This window comes from Manis javanica, chromosome 17 (genome assembly GCF_040802235.1).
Source record: "Manis javanica isolate MJ-LG chromosome 17, MJ_LKY, whole genome shotgun sequence".
In the NCBI taxonomy this organism is placed as follows: Eukaryota; Metazoa; Chordata; class Mammalia; order Pholidota; family Manidae; genus Manis; species Manis javanica.
Window position 1 is genome coordinate 24,129,617 of NC_133172.1, and position 17,265 is coordinate 24,146,881.

The window sequence follows — 17,265 nt, forward strand, 5'->3', positions numbered from 1 at the left end:
TTTCTCTTACAGAGGGGCAAAATTCGAGTGAGGGTTTTCCAGCAATGCCCTGCAAGGTTTCGTTCAAGGAAGAACCTCTTCCACTCCCATCTCAAGACAGGTTTCTGAGGGGAGCCCAAGGCTTGGACAAGGGGTGTTTTCTGAGAGCAGCCCTGGAATCACACCTGCACCACCTCTGGCCTTGACGTGCCCTAGACCCTGAGGGTCACCAGGAGGCCTGGAGGACATGAGGAGGTGGGGCATTGCCCAACCCCTGGCAGACTTCCAGCCTGCCTGCGTGCCAGTCTGACTTCCGCCCTGAGCATTGTCACCCTCACTCCCCACCCACCATGACATCTAGAGAAATGAAACCTCCTTTGCATGACAGGAAGCAGGGGAGTTCCCTGAAGTACGTTTGCAAACCTAAAAACACCCCAAACGCATCTTTCATCACCACCTGGAAGCCTAGAGTGTGAAGAGAAACAGAAAGCAAGTCTTATTCCCTGAGAGGCCAGGCTCACCCCGATGCCGGCAGAGAGAACCTGCTGTGACCTCCCTGCCTGCTGGGCAGATGAGAAACCTGAAGCCCGGAGCAGGTAAGTGATGAGCCGAAAGCCCCACAGGCCTTGGGGTAATAGCCGAGACTCTCCTAAAAATATAGGAAACTTAAAGTAAATGTCTGTGGGAGCCTGGCAGGCAAAAAGCATGTCTTTGGACACAGAGACACTTTGTCCTGAAGAGTAAACATATTCAAATATTCTATGCTTTCAGGGAGAGAGATGCTGCCTCTGCTACTTTTCTTGAAACATTATGCTTTCTATGCTGTTTTCTCACTTTTGATAGAGTCAGGGGTATGGGAAATACTTGTCTTCTAGGATTGGCAGTGTGTAGGTGAGTCCACAGCAATGGTTCCTGGGACCATGGCCAAGAGTGGAGGGGACTGGTTCTCAGACTGCGGCCCTGCCCACCAGGCTGCCCGCTGCTGGGAGCCATATGTGTATGTGAACTCTCCCAAGTTTTAAATGTTGGCTCAAATGTTTAAAAACCTTTGTGCAGCCCAGACACAACAAAATCCCAGTGCTGCACAGGCCCCTGCAGTCCTGATGGCCAGCCTGTACTTCCACCCTGGCTGAGGCAGGGATCCCCCAGAGAGAAGTGCTTCAGACCTAGTCATCATCTCACACAAACTGAATGTTCATTACTTGTCTATAACAAGAGATAACTTGGTTAGGGGCTTAGCAAGAGGGACACTTAGCAAGAACTTTTTGGATGACTCAGGCTGTGACTACTGGAATATATTAACTTCAGAATTTTTTTGCTTTTAAGGAAGGGATGGCACTACTAGGCTGGTCCATCACAGTCTTGGGGTCTCCCTTTCTGTCTGAGGACATACTGGAGCCTGGGCTTTTGCATGTCATCCCAGTCTTGCAACCCTTCCAGGAATTGGAATTGCTCAGAAAAAAAGGGATAGGGGCTTGCTTCATTCCTGTTAATGTCTTGCTTTTCAATCATTGTTGGTCTTTTGCAAGTAGAAGATAGCCTATGTTCTTCTGGGCATGGAAAAGTAAGGAATTTAATGAAAATGACTGTACATGTAAGAATGAATCCATCTACCCATTCATTCATGGAGCAAATATTTAATGAACACCTACTATGTGCCAGGCCCTGAAATTATGTGCTAAGCAATGAAATGAATTGACAGGCAATGACTGGAAAAGAAAAAGAAAAAGGAAATGAGAGTGAGTTTGTCGATGCATTTACATTTTAAACTACTTAGAGATGATACAATTGGATGAAACAACTCTGTAGAAAAACAGCAAATATTTTCATTTATTCATGTTAGTATATGCACAGAAAAAATTCTGGAGCAGCGTATGCTATTTTAATACCAAAACTTTTCAGAACTGCATCTCGGGAGGATTTTCACTTTCCATGTTGTACACGTTCACAGTATTCTAATTTATACAAACATGTTCCACTTTTGTAATCAGAGTAAAGCCAATAAAGTTAAATAATAGCAATTTTAATGGGAAGAAAATTTGGCAATCCCAAGTGCTGAGGCAGATGTGGGAAGGCAAGAATTCTCACACTCCCTGGCTGGGAGTATAAATCGGCATAATTTGGGGAATTAGCTGACCGCATCTAGTAAAGTTGCAAAAGCATGTGCCCTTTGACATGGCAGTTCTACATCTGGGAATGCACCCTAGAGGAATTTACACATGTGCCACATGTGTGCACAAGATGTTGACTTTAGCTTTGTTTGTGAAAAAATTGGAAAACCTACTTGTGGAGCAGCATGGGAGGGAATATATACATTGTGGTATATTCACACAGGAGAAGACGCTACCACAGTTAAAAGTGAGCAAACCCAACCCTACATGTATCAGCAAGGGTAAATCTTGAAAATAATGTTGAAGGAAAATATGAAGTGGTGTGTAAGGTTTAATTCCATTTAGTGAATATCAAGACACCCAAAGCAGTGTTTTCTGTAAATCTATTATGTATGGATCCAAATATAAATGATGAAAGTCCAAAAATATGTGTGAGAATCACCCATTCCGACCTCAGAATTGTTTCCTCTGAGGAAGAAAGACCATGGCATTGGGGAGGGTGACAAGGGACCTTCAATTATGTAAGATCGTATTCTTTCAAAAAAGATGATGTATACCCAATTTGGCAAATCTGGAGGATGTGTTCACAGGTAGTCATTTTATTATTTTCTGAACTTTAAAATTTGTGCTGATCTGATGAGTATGAGCTGGTATTGCTTTATTTTGCATTTCCCTAATGACTTGGGAATTGAGTGGTTTTCATATGTTTATTGTGTATTGCTGGTTCCCACTTTATCTGAGTATTAACAATGGAAGGTGAAACAGGCTTTGCCTTAGAAGATGGTGAAGTCTGTGTGGCTATGAAGAGATGCCCAGGTAGAGGAAACCTTCAGGCAGGTTGTTCTGCAGATGCGAAGCCAGGGGGCCTGGCTGGGCTGGAGATGGATGTGGAAGATACCCTGTGAGATGAAGGCTAAAGAGTGCCTTCAGGGTTGCCACATAGCAGTCTTAGGTGGCATGCATGGGGACAGAGGCACAACTGGAGGAATATGAAGGGGAAGGGACAGTAAGTGTGTATGACCCTTTAAAGGGGGCTGCCTAGGACGAGGTGGAAAGAACTGAAGCCTAGGGAGGGCCTGCAGGCAGGCCTAGGGATGCTAGCCAAGTGTTCCTGGAGTCCCCACTGTTCTGGGCTGTGCCTATCCTCAGTGCTCCTGCCTTCTGGGCGAGGGCAGGCCCTCCTGTCTAACTGCTCACAGGACAGCCTATGTCAGCACCACTGGCAGCAGAGGCAGTGGCTATAATAGCAATGGCAACCACCATTTATTGTTTCTTTCTACTATGCCAGGCACTCTGCTGAGCATTTTATTTTTTTGAGAGGACATCTCTCATATTTATTGATCAAATGGTTGTTAACAACAATAAAATTCTGTATAGGGGGGGTCAATGCTCAACGCACAATCATTAATCCATCTCAAGCCTAATTCTCGTCAGTCTCCAATCTTCTGAAGCATAACGAACAAGTTCTTACATGGTGAACGAATTCTTACATAGTGAATAAATTCTTACATGGTAAACCAGTACAAGGGCATTCATCACAGAAACTTTCGGTTTTGATCACGTATTATGAACTATAAACAATCAGGTCAAATATGAATATTCGTTTGATTTTTATACTTGATTTATATGTGGATCCCACATTTCTCCCTTTATTATTATTATTATTTTTATTTTTAATAAAATGCTGAAGTGGTAGGTAGATGCAAGATAAAGGTAGAAAACATAGTTTAGTGCTGTAAGAGGGCAAATGTAGATGATCAGGTGTGTGCCTATGGACTAAGTATTAATCCAAGCTAGACAAGGGCAGCAAAACATCCACGGATGCAGAAGCTTTCTCTCAAAACAGGGGGGGTGAGGTTCTGAGCCTCACCTCTGTTGATCCCCAATTTCTCACCTGATGGCCCCCCTGGGACTGTGCCTGTCTTAGGTTGTTCCTCCCTTGAGGAATCTTACCCGTCTCTGGCTAACCAGTCATCTTCTGGGGCTTTACAGGGAAATGTAAAGTTGGTAAGTGAGAGAGAAGCCATATTGTTTGAAAAGGTTAGCTTTTTACTTCTTTGCAGATTTATGCCCTGTGGCTTCTATGCCCTCTGCTGAGCATTTTTTATGCATTATTCATTGAATCTCCCCCTTCACTTGGGAGGTGGGGGTAAATACTGCTATTACCCTCTCCATTTCACAGTTGAGCAATGTGCCACTTGGTTTGGAGAAGTTGGGCGTAGTACCCAAGTTCACACTGGGAGGTGGCAGAGTCTGGTCCCAGCTCTAGGTGACTGCCTCCAGTGCCCCATGAAGAAATGACATCAGAATGGGCCAAAGACAAGGAGGGCTTACTGAGGGAGGTGGGACTCCAGCTGGCTGTGGGTGGGCTGATTCCAGCAGGCAGAGGGGCAGGGCCTGAGGAGGAGACGCAGGGGTCACTCAGCTCTGCCTCCAAATGTAGCTCTGAGCCCATCGCTCTCCTCTCCACGTACACCAGCTCCCTGCTGCCAGGGACATCAGGCCTATCTTCAGCCTGACACTCAAAGACCTTTGTGGTGTGGTCTGTCACCTTTTCTGTCTCATCTCCCTCCTTCCTCTACCGCATTGGTGGTCACTTTTCCCTGGCTGCTGGGAGGACTTGACATCTCCCCTCAAGCAGAAGTACTGCTCCTATTTTACACCTGCCTTTTCTTTTCATTCCACTACTTTCCTTGGGGGCCAGTTGTTCACTTGTTTCCCAGGCTCACCTGAGCTCTTCAACTGCACCAGTACTGGTGGTGCCCAGCACACAGTAGGGGCATGAGGGTGAGGGCATCTCATGAATATTATGCATCACACTAGGGGACCTTACTGCACAGTCATATGTTGCACAGTTCATGGAACTGGCATTGATCTGGAACGTGATTTAAAAGCTGGGCAGGGGAAGTGCTTATTCAAGAAAGGATAGCATTGCCCTCCTATCAGGGGCACCTGGTAAATAGTGCCTGGTAAGCCTGTGAAACTGAGCACATTAGAGTCTTCTGGAGTTCAATTTGGAATTGGGATGAAGTAGGAAAAATCTATGCTCATTGAATACAAAATGCAATTGTCAGTGCAGGAACTGAAGTATATGCAGAAAATTATATTTAAGACTCTATTGTCATAGGCAGATTAGCTAATGCTTGATTTTAAGTATAGGCCTCTAATGCTATTACTCCTGGTTAGCTCTGCCTGGCAGGTAACCTTGTGGAACAAATGACTGCATTGCTTGAATAACATATTTGATCAAACAGGACAATTCTTTCAAAAATTGAGTTCTCTGTGGCAATTTGAGACCTGTAATCAGCAAATTAGATGATTACAGCAGGGATAAAAATAGTCTTCTAACAATGTCCAAGGTATAAATGTGATTTGAATTTCAAAATGCTGAACATGTGGTAGGAAAATGCTCGGTTGGGTAAATATGACTAGACATTATTAGATTTGATTTCTCTTTCCATCCCTGCTCTGAGCTAGAGCCTGATTTTACCCGAATAAAGTCCAATCTCATTTGTGTCTGAGTTAGAGGGTAGAAGTGTATCTTGCCACTATGCTCCAAATCTTAAAGGGCTCCAGTTTTTCAAGAAGTGCATAAGGAACTTGTAAGTCAGTGTGATGATGACAGTAACTCTGGTGAGTGAATTCTGTGAGCTGGGGTGTGACATGAGGATGTGGTTTGCTCTACCACAATCCAGTCAGTCTTCATGGTTGGTTGTTAAGTTACTCCTAGTTTCTCCATCACAAGTTATTTCCACCAACACAAGTTAGACTAAGGGGCCCCATCACCTCCCTCATCCGGGTCCTTCCTACTGACCATGTGTGCCTGAGGGCATTTGTTCATGCAGGATGACCAGACCTGTTTTCACCCAGATATCTATTTGGAATCACCTGGCCTGTTTCTAGTTGAACTGTGGAACAAAAATGACTTGGCAAATGGGTATATAGAGCCAATACAGAGCCAACCAGTGAGGGGCCAAAGTTTGTACTGACTACTTGCAAATGGAAGAAGCACCTTTGAGAGGGGAAACTTGATTTTATTAGGGGCTGTTAGGGTTTCTGGCAGAGCCAAGAAAATATTACTATATACTATAGATTTCACTTACCCTTTATTAGCACAGATGGTTAAGAGCTGCCTGTCAACAGTGCCATTAAATAGAAACCAATTTCCAGAAATGCAGCAATCTAACAATCTATATATAAGGCACTCTCATTTCAGTGAATTCAATCACACCCTGCAATATGAAGGCTTACCCACGATCAATGAATTATTTACCTCAAAGGTGCTTTCAAACCAGTGTTACCTCACATTTGTCAAACCCTCACTTACATAAAACTTTTAAAATGGAAATGTTTTCAATGCCATTTTTTCACATGGAAAATGCCTAATATAAATTAGGATTTTCCCAACAAGTCACTTAGAAATGACCACCATTAAAAATTCAGTGCTTTAAGCATGAGCCTCTCTGAAACGGTGAAATAATTAGCAAGGAGTCCTATTTCACTAAATACCATTACATGTACATCTATAATGCATTAATTAGGAAAGCTATTAAAACGTGCCAGAACTATAGCATCACAATGCAAAAGAGAAGGGTCTCTTTCCAATGTCATATAAATATGGTACAGATCCAAACAGGCTGTTTTCCTTTCTACTACAGACTTCTGCAAAATGAGATAAAATGTCAAGTTGAAAATAAGTGGTATTTGTTCATTCACCTTCCATTTTATGAACCCACACATACATACACCAAAGCAAGAATGAGCCACCAGACTTGACAAGGCCGCCATGTGAAGAACATTCAACAAGATGTAATGTGGGCTGCACACGTTGTCTTAAAGTGGGTTGTGACCCCCTCCATTGGCAAGGCACTTGGTGATTTCAGCACTGGTCAGGAAACAGACCGGACAGGGACAGCATGGTCTTGAGCTACATATGATTTTACTTTGCATTTTTTTCTTCCAAGAATACTTCTAGGCTACTATGTTAGTTTGACAAATTCTCCAAACAAAGATTCTTTAAGATTTGGGTAAGTACCAAAATAATTACAGACTCTTTATGACTTTTGACCCATCCTAGGGAAGAAAAATTACCTAAACATCCTCTTGGATGCAGACATGACTTTGCTACATTGCTACAGCCAGCCTGGAACCCAGCCTGAGCAGTACTGTGCAGGCATGGTGGGAGACATGCCTAGTCAAAGCCTCCTTCCCAGCTCAGGGGGCCCCTGGGGAGACATGCAAAGCTGTACCTTAAGTTCACTTCAAGTTTTCTTTTAAATATATCTGCTTCAAAGACTGGAATTCAAAAAGCATGAAGCTAAGAGAACTTGATATAGTCACATTCAAGTTGACTTAAATTACCAGACATAGCTCATAAAACCAGCTGTCTCAAAGACAGTGTTATCTTTATTAAAAAATGGATAGACATAGCAGCACTTACAAAATGATAGTTCATAAAAGGCATTGTACATTGTCAACTGATAGTGTGAAAAGGGCAGGCCCCCGGCACAGCCGGTTGCAGGCTCTACATCACAACGTTCAAAACCACCTTTTCCGCTTAGCATGACACAATCCAGAACGCCCAAGGGGAGACCAACAGCAACATGGCACTCCTCAAATTCAAGCCTTTATTTGTGTGAATGAACAGTCAATTAAGTCAAGTATCACCCTCCTTAGCAGCATCTGGAGCACTCACAGGTGTTCTGGAGGTGGCTGGTGTACTTGACCCACTTATTTAAAAAATCTAAGCATTCAATAAAAAACACTTCTCCCTGTCCAATGCCATCACAGAAACACTTCTGCTGTGGAAGAGACATGCTTTTCCATTTAAATATCTGTAAAAGCTAATGTACACCTCTGCTGCAGGGCACAGAAGACGATGTGGAGCAGGCACTTTGCACAACTGTCTTTGGTGGAGAATGCCAGTGTGGTCACTCTGTGGGGCCCTGCCCACTGCTCTGCTTCTTACTGCTCTGAGGCGGGGTGAGTACACCACTGGGGAGAGGAGAAATCCTATTTTGTTCAGACAATATGGCTTTCTTTGCTTGGGCTTTGTCCTGTTGATAAGAATAAAAGCAAGAAATGTTAAAATGAAAGAACATATCTTTTGGGCTTCACATACTACCTGCTTTTTTATATGGAGATGAATGAGGAAGAAAAATTGCAAAGAACCATCTAAAAGTCTCTGGTCAATATGATACTTAGATACATTATCTATTGACCACAATTTTTATTTTTTTCAGGGAATTAATTAAAAGAATTGGAATCTTTCTAGGATATCCGGAATCTGCCTGAAAGTGAGGAGGCTAAAAAGGTAGTTTTAAGAATTTACCTGGGAAGCAAGGAAGAATACTGACCAGCAAGTCCAAGCTGTTTATGTGGGTCTGGATGTTGTGTGCATCTTCAGAAGGAACTCCCTGGAAGTGCTTCAGTTTGGAACTTCCTGTCTCCCTTATAACCATGGCAAATGGAACCATCCATTTGACACACTTCTCTATATCACACCACTGATACCCTGCAATGAAAATTAATTTCAGGTTCAAGCTGAGGCCAACAGTGTTTTCCAAGTTTAATACACTTTGTGAACAGACTGGAAAGCTAACGTACCTGAAACCTTCTGCATCAATTCAGATGAAGAGAAATGATACAAGGCAGAAGCAGCAAGCACACCATAGGAAAATTCTAAGCAGCCAACATCCAGGACACAGAGATCTAAAAGCTACAAAGAAAAGAACTGAAGTGGATGGTCAACACACATCTCTTCTAGAGCTACTCAATCTAGCGGTGGAGCAAGTAGCCCCACAGATAATGGAGCCACATACCTCTGCAATCTGTATGAAGATTTGCTGGGGATACCGAGGCAGGAGCACTTCATATAAATCATTGAGATATGCAACCTGCATGTACACATTCAGCCAGGACACAGTGGTCAGGGGACTTAAATGCCACTTAAGGGCCTAAAGGAAAACACAGAGAAAAGAGACCCACGGTTGAAAAAAGAAAAGGACATCTCTGCTCCCTTTGACACTCTAAAGGAGTTCAAAAATTAGCCATGTTCCATGCCACAGTGTGTCCAGCTGGAGAATACCAAGTCAGATGCAGTCAACACTGAGTGGAGAAGATATTATGTATACATTTTAACAAGGACAGAAAAATAAAAACCTACCTTCATAATGATTAATTCCATGTTAAGAATTTCATCTACTGAACAAGCCCCATCTGTAACATAAGCAAACTGGTGCAACTTTGGAGGATAGATCTCCTAGGAGGAAATAAAAGGAAGATACCATTAGCAAAAAGCCAATCTCTAATAGTTCTAACTTATAACGTACATCCAAAGTTATTCTATTTAGTATGCTGGCATGGGAAGAGAGGCAGAGGGTACCTTGATGGGATAAATACAGGAGCTATTCCAGTGGTTCAAACATGTTGTGAAAAAATGAAACACCCACCCTCACCAAATAAATAAAAAATAAGTAAAACTTTTACTCATTGGCTATTTTTGAAATTTTCACCTTTTCAAAACCTTTATTAGCAGCATGTTTGAAAGCTGGGTTCATCCACCCTTCTAATCACATCAAAATTCTAATCCTGTATGTCAAAGTTCACGTTTTTTCACTTAAAGGAACAACATTAAGCTAAGCATTTTATATACACACTACTTCTCTTTCTTCCTGGTTAATTTCTAGCCTTTTTTTTTCGCATGTGTCATTAACTTAGAAGGCCTCAAATTAGAAAAGTTTAGACAAATAGTTGACCAATTTCCCTCATCTCAGTGGAACTCATGAAACAGTATGTGCTTTATAACAAATATTTGAAAATTATTTACCTCAAGTTTGGCAGCAATAAATAAAGATGAAATCCCAATAAGCTGTAAAAGTGTCTTTACAACATCTTGTTGTGTTGCCATATACCGATCAAAGAAGTCCTGTGCCAAGTAAAATGTCTCTCTGTGAAGTTTATAGACTTCACACACCTGAAAAAAATACTAAGTTTTAGAACAGTTACTTGAGGAGAAAAGAAAAAGAACAAAAACTTGCCATGAGTTTTGGTGATGGACAAGATAACCAAACTGAGAGCGAGAACTTAGCTTTGCTGAAAAGGTGGTTACCTTGCTTGTCCCTAAACACGTGAACAACAGAGAACTGGAACTCAGATATGAAGATTAATTTTTCTGTGATCTATGTAATAGTAAAAGCAGATTTCATAGGCTGGGGAAGGAAGACATGCTCACATGATGGTGAAAGCAGCATTTTCATGGAAAAACTATTAATTTTCTCAAAGAATGGAACCCTTTGTAAGTTTCACTGACTTGCAGAAAGAACTAACATATTTCTTCATAACCAGATAATATCAGTACAAAAGTTTACAAGCTGGAATGTACATTTATTTAAAGACTACAACATTTTAAAACACCGTTCATCTGTTAATCACAAGATGCAAATTTTTTTTTAAAAAAAGCATTAAACAAAAGACTCAGAGACCTTGGTTCTAACGTAGGCTCTCACTTGGACTAACTCATTTATCTCAGGTTATCTCAAACTATAAAACAAGGATAGTATCTACATCTTGCCTACCTCACAGGACTGCTATGAGGTATAGTGAAACAGTACACATGATGAAGTTGAAAAGGACCAGGGAAATACTAGACCTCAGTTCATCACCATCCTCAAATGTCTGATTATATTTGTTCCTGAATAGGACATCCCATATCAGTGCAATTCAAAGGGTTAATAAGACTCAAGTTCACCTCCATTAACCAGTCCAGAAGAATCGCTCGCATTTTAGGCTGCAGAAGGGGGTGCCGCTGCATAAAGTGCTTATCCCGTAAGTATATCTTTTCCTTGTTTAGCATAATTTTCCAAACCTCCTCTCTATTCGCCCAGCTATAAAAAACAAAACCAAGAGAAAAAACAAAAGACAGGTGTCAGTATGTACCAATACTAATGAGGTGAGAGTGAGATCACAGAGCAAGAGATCTGGCACAGCTGGTCAACTTACTTTAGTACAGGCAGCGGGGAGGCTCTGGATGGCATGAAACTCGGAGGCTCATTTGCAGAACTTGGGTACCCCAGCTCATCCTCTTCTTTGTCAGGTGTGGGAATCAAGGAGCAGGGGTTTTCACAGGCTGCATTACTGTCCCAAGGCTGTGAAAAAAAAAAGTTTTAAATGTTTGATGCACACCAGCTATTTTTATATGCACTGATTTGTAGAATAGCCCATAAAACAGAAAATATCTTCACACTGGAGAGTAAGCTACAGGCCTACATAAATATTCTGGCCTAAACTGAGATGAAGATGGCATAGATATGTAAAAGCCACAGTAATGACCACCTTACATTTCATTTCTGTCATTAGCTTTAGTCTATGCAGTAAATACCTAGGAAAACTACCAAGTCAGTAGCATTTTATCCTCTCTATCATCACCCTTATTATGAGGTGCTTGAGAAGCAAAATGGACCAGGAGTAAGAAAAAATGCAGTTATTACACTACCAAAAACTAAAAATGAATACAAACCCATTTGCAGCTCAGTAAGATACTGGGCATGACTTCTGAAGTGTGTTGTAGTTATTTAATCACAATTCAAAGGTATGGTTTTTAACAGGGACAACTGAACTACTACCTTTTCTTACAAGTGAAAGAATTTTCAATTCAAGTATTTATGTAAACACTCCACATTCACAAGTATAAAAGATAAAAAATGCAAACTGGTGGCCATCTATATTTAAAGTCTCCCATTTTAAAACAAAGTCTACCAAATGTGACATATTCCTTTAGTTGTCGGGAAGGACTAGTCAAATAAATTACATAATGGGAACCTTCTGTTTTTCTTAAAACAAAACAGAAAGAGTATCTGCCTAGTTAAACCCAAATCAAGCAATGATGACTGAACATACTGGAAGACCTGTGGAGAAAGAGCCTAGATACTCCTGAAGACTTTTTTGAATACCACCCCACAAGCTTTGCACAGGGTAACTCAAATAACTAACACCTGAACAAGCCACCAAAGCAATATGCTTTTCTTTTAAAGATTCCAGATATTCAGTTTTATTCAATTTTCAGTATTTGGAAAAACACTAAAGGTTATCTTGCCCTTTAGAAAATTTTCTTTTTAAAGTTACTGTTTATCATCCTAACTCTAAAAAGAAGTCTATGATTGATTCCAAAAATCACAAAATAGTGATTTGTTGAAGATATGGCAAGTAACAATCCCACCAGCATGGAATCCCTGTGAAAATCTGAGACTCCTGGCATTTTTTTAAAGCAGATCATTAATGCTGACTAAATAAAGAAAAGAGACAACTAAGATGACTGTACCTGAACTGGAAATGCGGGCTCTAAGTGTGAGCCTAGAAGACATAGTACAGAGTGGCTATCACAGCACACCGGCCAGTTTCAGAAGAAGCTAGGGCACTTTCAGTGTACTAAGAAGAGCAAAGCAGGATAAAGCCCTTGTACACACAATGTGCAAGAACTGGGCATGCAAATTAACCACGAGAGCTCTTGACAACAGCTGTTCAAGAAAGGCAACCTTCTCTTCCAGTTCCATTATCATGGGCTGGTAGCATTACCTTAACTCAAAAAGGCTCACATTACAACTGCTTCAAGTTGCTCTTCATTCAAGAATGAACTCTAGTTTTGAAGGCAGAGGCTGGGTGCCACCCTCTACAGCCAGATGGCTGAAATAGTTGAGAGCAGGCCTTTGCAGATAAAGTGATAGCAGTTCCCCACCTGCAGTTCACAGACAGATTGGGTGAACCACAAGCAGACATAAATGATTGATTCTGAGTTGGCCTTTTTAGGAACCAGTATATGAAGCAAAATAATGTCTTTCAACTTGAGTATTAACATGTTTCAAAGGAAGAAATATCAGTCTGACTTTAGGAAGGAATGTGAGAATAGCAAGAGACCAGTTTTGACTATTCCTAACCACCCCCTGACTCTTTATGCCACTTTTAATTGAGAATATAACTATGTTATGCAAAATTACATTCTGAGAACTAATAGAAAAGTCCAGGATTCCCCGTCAATGAAAAAGTAAGGTCTCATGCAAAAAGTAAACAACAAAATGGGTATGTTAAATGGACTTTAGATAAAAGAATATTCTTTTCATTAAGAAAGGCCTAAGGTAAGAATCAAAGGTTCCATGTGGTCTTGATGAAGCAGTTACACAGAGCATAGCATGACAGCTACAGGGAGCTCAAGGCTGTCATACAAAATTATTTGTACTTAATAGGCAAACAGGTTGTGTTACTCCAAAATTTTAACTTCATGAATATACACAGAAAAATAAGGAGAGACATTAATTGCTCCACAAATAGATGGATAGTATTCAAGCTGTCTACTCTACAAAAATGTGCAGAAATATGTTGTCATTAATCTCTAGACAGCCATGAAAATGCCTTCTAGTGGGAAATGACATGCCTATTCATATATCACAGCTACCAATGCTCTGCAGTCTTGGGATAGGGCCATAGCCCCATCTTGGGCACCTGAGGCACTGCTCAGGTTACCTTTGAGGACAGAAACTAATCTAAAACTCAGAGAACTTAGTATGACGGCTTTGCTTCATCCTAGGTAGGAAATTTCAATTCAAAACACAACGGGAAAATAAACAATCTTGAATTTCACAAAACAGAGATCCATTTTCTAATACCCACAAAAGTCACCTTGCTTCTTGTTTGTATGGTTTTTGTTTTCTAAGGGGAGAAAAAAACCCACTTAGGATGTAGTATCTTATTTTCTTTCCTAAACAGAAGTATTTTTTCTTCTAATAGAGAAAGAAATCATCAAACCCTTGTTCAATATTCAGTGGAACTTCCTATGCTAGCTACTAGGGTCTTACATGTGACAACTGCTGTTGCAAACAATGTGGCCCATCCACTACTTTGAAGCCCTTCACTCTTCACCCAGCTGCTACGGTTATTGTTCATGGCTCCTACAAAGTGATATATTGCCCCTTGCTAACCTGTCTGGGACCACTGTCCTTAGCTCAAATACTATTATTACTGCTCAGCTTTTATCTGTGATAGGGTCAGAAGGCCTGACAAGCTAGTCTGAAGATAGGCTGCTTCCCCTACTGGAGCCATAACTACAGTCCCCAGCCATTTCTGGAGGTACAGAGATAATACAAGCCTTTTCTGCTATGAACTTCTGATATTATAATGATATCACGAGCGTGCCGGAAATTAGGCAGGAACGCTATAATGGAGGAGCAAGAGAAATGGACTAGTCAACTTAAAAAATGTATTGAGACACATATCATTACACAGAATTCCACTAATACTCTGGCCAAGGTGAGGTCAAGCCCCAGACAACAGTGATCACTGTACGTAATTGCTGGATGGACTGGAAGAACTTCCAGAAAGCGGAGGAAAGTTTGAAACCTGGGAGAGAGTGGGAGGGGGAAGGGAGGTCCTTAAGCACCATGATGAAAAAACACAAGTATAGATAGGGGGAAATTCTTTGCTTATGAACACACACAAACCCTCATCATCATAGTAACCCAAAGAACTGTGTGTCAGGGGCACTCCGCTCTAGGTCACCAGCCTAGAGAAAAGGCTATAGGACAGACTCTGCCTCTGACCTGTACAGGACTCTGGATACCTTCTTTCTCCAAGTATCAGTTTCTTCAAGGGCAAAAGTAGAGGACTGAGTTATTTGATGTCCATTCTGAATCTTGCAGACATCAGTGCATATTTGTAATCTCAGGGGTGTGGGTCAGGAACACAAGACCCTTCTGGAATCCCAAAGCTGGCAGAGGTCAGTGCCCACAGACAGGCAGAGTGCTCAGCCATATGGACTATGGTCATAGTTAGAGAGAGAAAAAGCCTTCAGCAGGAGGCAAGGGGATATGAGACTCAATCTGACCCACAAAGAGCAGAAGGCCCTTCCCCTGGGCCCGATCAGCAAGTGTACCTACCTGACTGCCACACTGGCTTCTCACAGTCCTGGCAATTTTGGCAATTTCTTCATCTGGATCCTGCAAAAACTGACATACAACAATCCCCACCCACCAAGGAAACACACCAAATAGCCCACAAACAAAAACAGAGAGAGAGAAGAAAAAGACAGTTGGTTAGATTATGAGCACCATCACTGAAAACGCACCCTCTTAACCCCCTCTCAGTAGTATGTGGGCAGAGCACTGTCTGGTACCCAGGTAATACGGTGTGGGGGGAATCCTCCCCCACCTGTCTCCTTTGTACTCACAACGGCCACATTTGCCTTCCTTTTCCTGGAGCGAACAGAGACATCAGTGCCACATTCCTCTTTCATGGTGCCCTGTTCCTTCGCATCCCTGCACAGCCGAATGGCACAGAGGTGAGGGTGAGTTCTCCCCAAATCTTGGCTCGCCCCTCCCCCACCGCTGCACACCTCTCCTCTGAAGCCGCAGGCCACTCACCTCTCCCTCCTCTCTCTCGGCATGGCGCAGGGCGTGGGGTCAGACCGCAGGCCTGGGGGACGAAGCGGGCAGTGGGGCAAGGAGGGCTGGCGGAGGGGTCCAGGGCCCCCGGCCTGCCCCGGACACCCCTCCCCCCCTCCTGCGCGGGCGGCGGCGGGAGCCTCCCGGGCCGGTCGGGAAAATGGCCGATAGGCCCGGGGTGGCCTGTCACCCGCGGCGCCTCCGACATCCCGCGAGCCGGGTCCGAACCCGGGGTGGGGGGAGGCTCGGACATCCCCGAAACTCCCGCCGGCCCGTCGCCTCCCTCCGAGGCCGGGCTGCCTCAGCCTCCCCCTCAACATCTCCCCCTAGATTGTCTCTGAGCCACCCTATCGGGGCACCCCGCGCTGACGCCCCTGGAGACCCGGCGACTCGGCTTCGCCCCACCCCCACCCCACCCCGGCCCGGCCGGGTGCCCTAGGAGTCTCGCCGCCCCCCGTCCCGCAGCCCGTGGCGGGGCCCTCACCCGAAGCCGTCTCCGCGGCAGGTAGGCGGCACGAGCCGAGGCCGGAGGCAGCCGGTAGAGCGAGCGGGAGGCCGGGAGGCGGGAGGCGGGAGGCGGCGGCGGGCCGAGCGCGCGGCGGTGGCGGGATCCGCGCCTGCCCCCTACACCGCGCTGGCGGCCGAGCCGGCTGCTCCTGCGCCCGGCTAAGAGCGGGACATTTAAAAATCCCTGCGCGCGGAACCGGCCCCCGGCCCGCCTTCGCGCCCTCCCGCCACCCTCTGCCCCGCCCCGGCCGGCTCCGAGCCCCTCAGCGGCTGCTCCGGGGCCCAGGCCCGCCCAACAGCCGCCCTCGGGACCGCCCCGCCGCGGCGCCGGCCGGCCAGGGAGCTGCGGGCCGCAGGGGCGGGGTTAAGTGACAGGGCCTGCGCGTCGGAGGGGCGGGCCGAGCCGTGGCGGGGCCTGCGCGGCCGGAGCCCGCGCGGGGCGGGACGCGGGAGCCCGGCTGGCGCGCGCGGGGCGGGGTGGGGCCGCGCCGGGCGCCGGGCGTTCTGGCGTGAGCGCAGGGAGGGGCGGGTCGCGGGGCTACAGGGGCGGGGCCGAGCAGCGCCGGAGCGGCAAAAAGCCGCGTGGCCCGTGAGGGTGGAATGTAAACACCGCGGGTGGCGAGGGTCCGGGTCCCCGCAGGGGTGCAGCAGCGGTTTGGACCGGAGGACCCGCTGTCCCTCGGAAGCTACGCGCGCGCACTATCCCACCTTGCACGTCCTCCCGGCCCCTGAGACGCAGGGTTCCGGGCCATGAGTCAGGGCGGGGATGCGCATGTGCCCAAGGTCACAGCGCCTGGTCGCAGGGCCTAGAACCCGGGCCTTTGCCCGAAGGGTCCGAGGCCCCTTAGCTCTCGTGGAGAACAGCTTTTATTCTGCGAAGCACATCCATCCATCCATCCATTCATTCATTCATTCATGTAATAGTTGAGCACCTTGCAGGTGTGCCCCTCTACCACAAGCTCTTCCCTAAGCGTCAGAAAACCTTTCTGACCCTCAGATTCCACGCAGCCCTCTAGCTTAAAGCTTTATGCGTGTCTCCCCTCAGCCTTGGGATCAAAGGCATGCTCCCCGCACTGACTCACCGGGCTCCACATGAACTGTCTCTGGCCGGGTCTCAGACCGTCCCCTTCAACTCCTTCCCTCACAGCACCTCCCTCTACCGGCTGTCCTTGGGGACTCGGAGCTTGTTCCCTGCTCTGGCTCCCTGAGGCAGCTCATCTTTCGGGAGAACTTCAAGGTCT

General features: G+C 45.0%; 1 protein-coding gene and 1 long non-coding RNA gene across 4 annotated transcripts; one reads left to right on the forward strand and one right to left on the reverse strand.

The window, feature by feature from the left end:
- The first annotated feature begins 340 nt into the window (after positions 1-340).
- On the forward strand, positions 341-8,482 carry LOC108385233 (uncharacterized). Of its 2 annotated transcripts, none has more exons than XR_001850234.3 (3): positions 341-575; positions 7,956-8,072; positions 8,365-8,482. It is a non-coding gene; the product is annotated as an uncharacterized lncRNA (long non-coding RNA). The 2 variants fall into 2 exon arrangements; XR_001850235.3 differs by having other exon boundaries at positions 8,333-8,462.
- On the reverse strand, positions 7,479-16,367 carry CCNE1 (cyclin E1). 2 transcript variants are annotated; one of them, XM_073225675.1, is made up of 12 exons: positions 16,002-16,367; positions 15,497-15,548; positions 15,304-15,391; positions 15,014-15,082; positions 11,091-11,236; positions 10,840-10,975; positions 9,919-10,065; positions 9,256-9,351; positions 8,912-9,046; positions 8,697-8,808; positions 8,422-8,604; positions 7,479-8,146 (listed from the first exon to the last, which is right to left on the reverse strand). In XM_073225675.1, the coding sequence occupies exons 2-12, from the start codon at positions 15,517-15,519 to the stop codon at positions 8,112-8,114; spliced, it is 1,170 nt and encodes a 389-aa protein (XP_073081776.1). In that variant the 5' UTR covers positions 15,520-15,548; positions 16,002-16,367; the 3' UTR covers positions 7,479-8,111. The 2 variants fall into 2 exon arrangements, with proteins under 2 accessions (XP_073081776.1, XP_036877589.1); XM_037021694.2 differs by having other exon boundaries at positions 8,447-8,604; positions 16,002-16,363.
- Between the last annotated feature and the right edge of the window lie 898 nt (positions 16,368-17,265).

Excerpts from the sequence above, each read along its gene's own strand:
- CCNE1 (XM_037021694.2), bottom strand. The coding sequence starts at position 15,519 with ATGCCGAGAGAGAGGAGGGAGAG. Across the intron at positions 15,392-15,496 it reads CCGAGAGAGAGGAGGGAGAG|GGATGCGAAGGAACAGGGCA; the intron begins GTGAGTGGCCTG and ends TCGGCTGTGCAG. Across the intron at positions 9,352-9,918 it reads TTATTGCTGCCAAACTTGAG|GAGATCTATCCTCCAAAGTT; the intron begins GTAAATAATTTT and ends ATTTCCTCCTAG.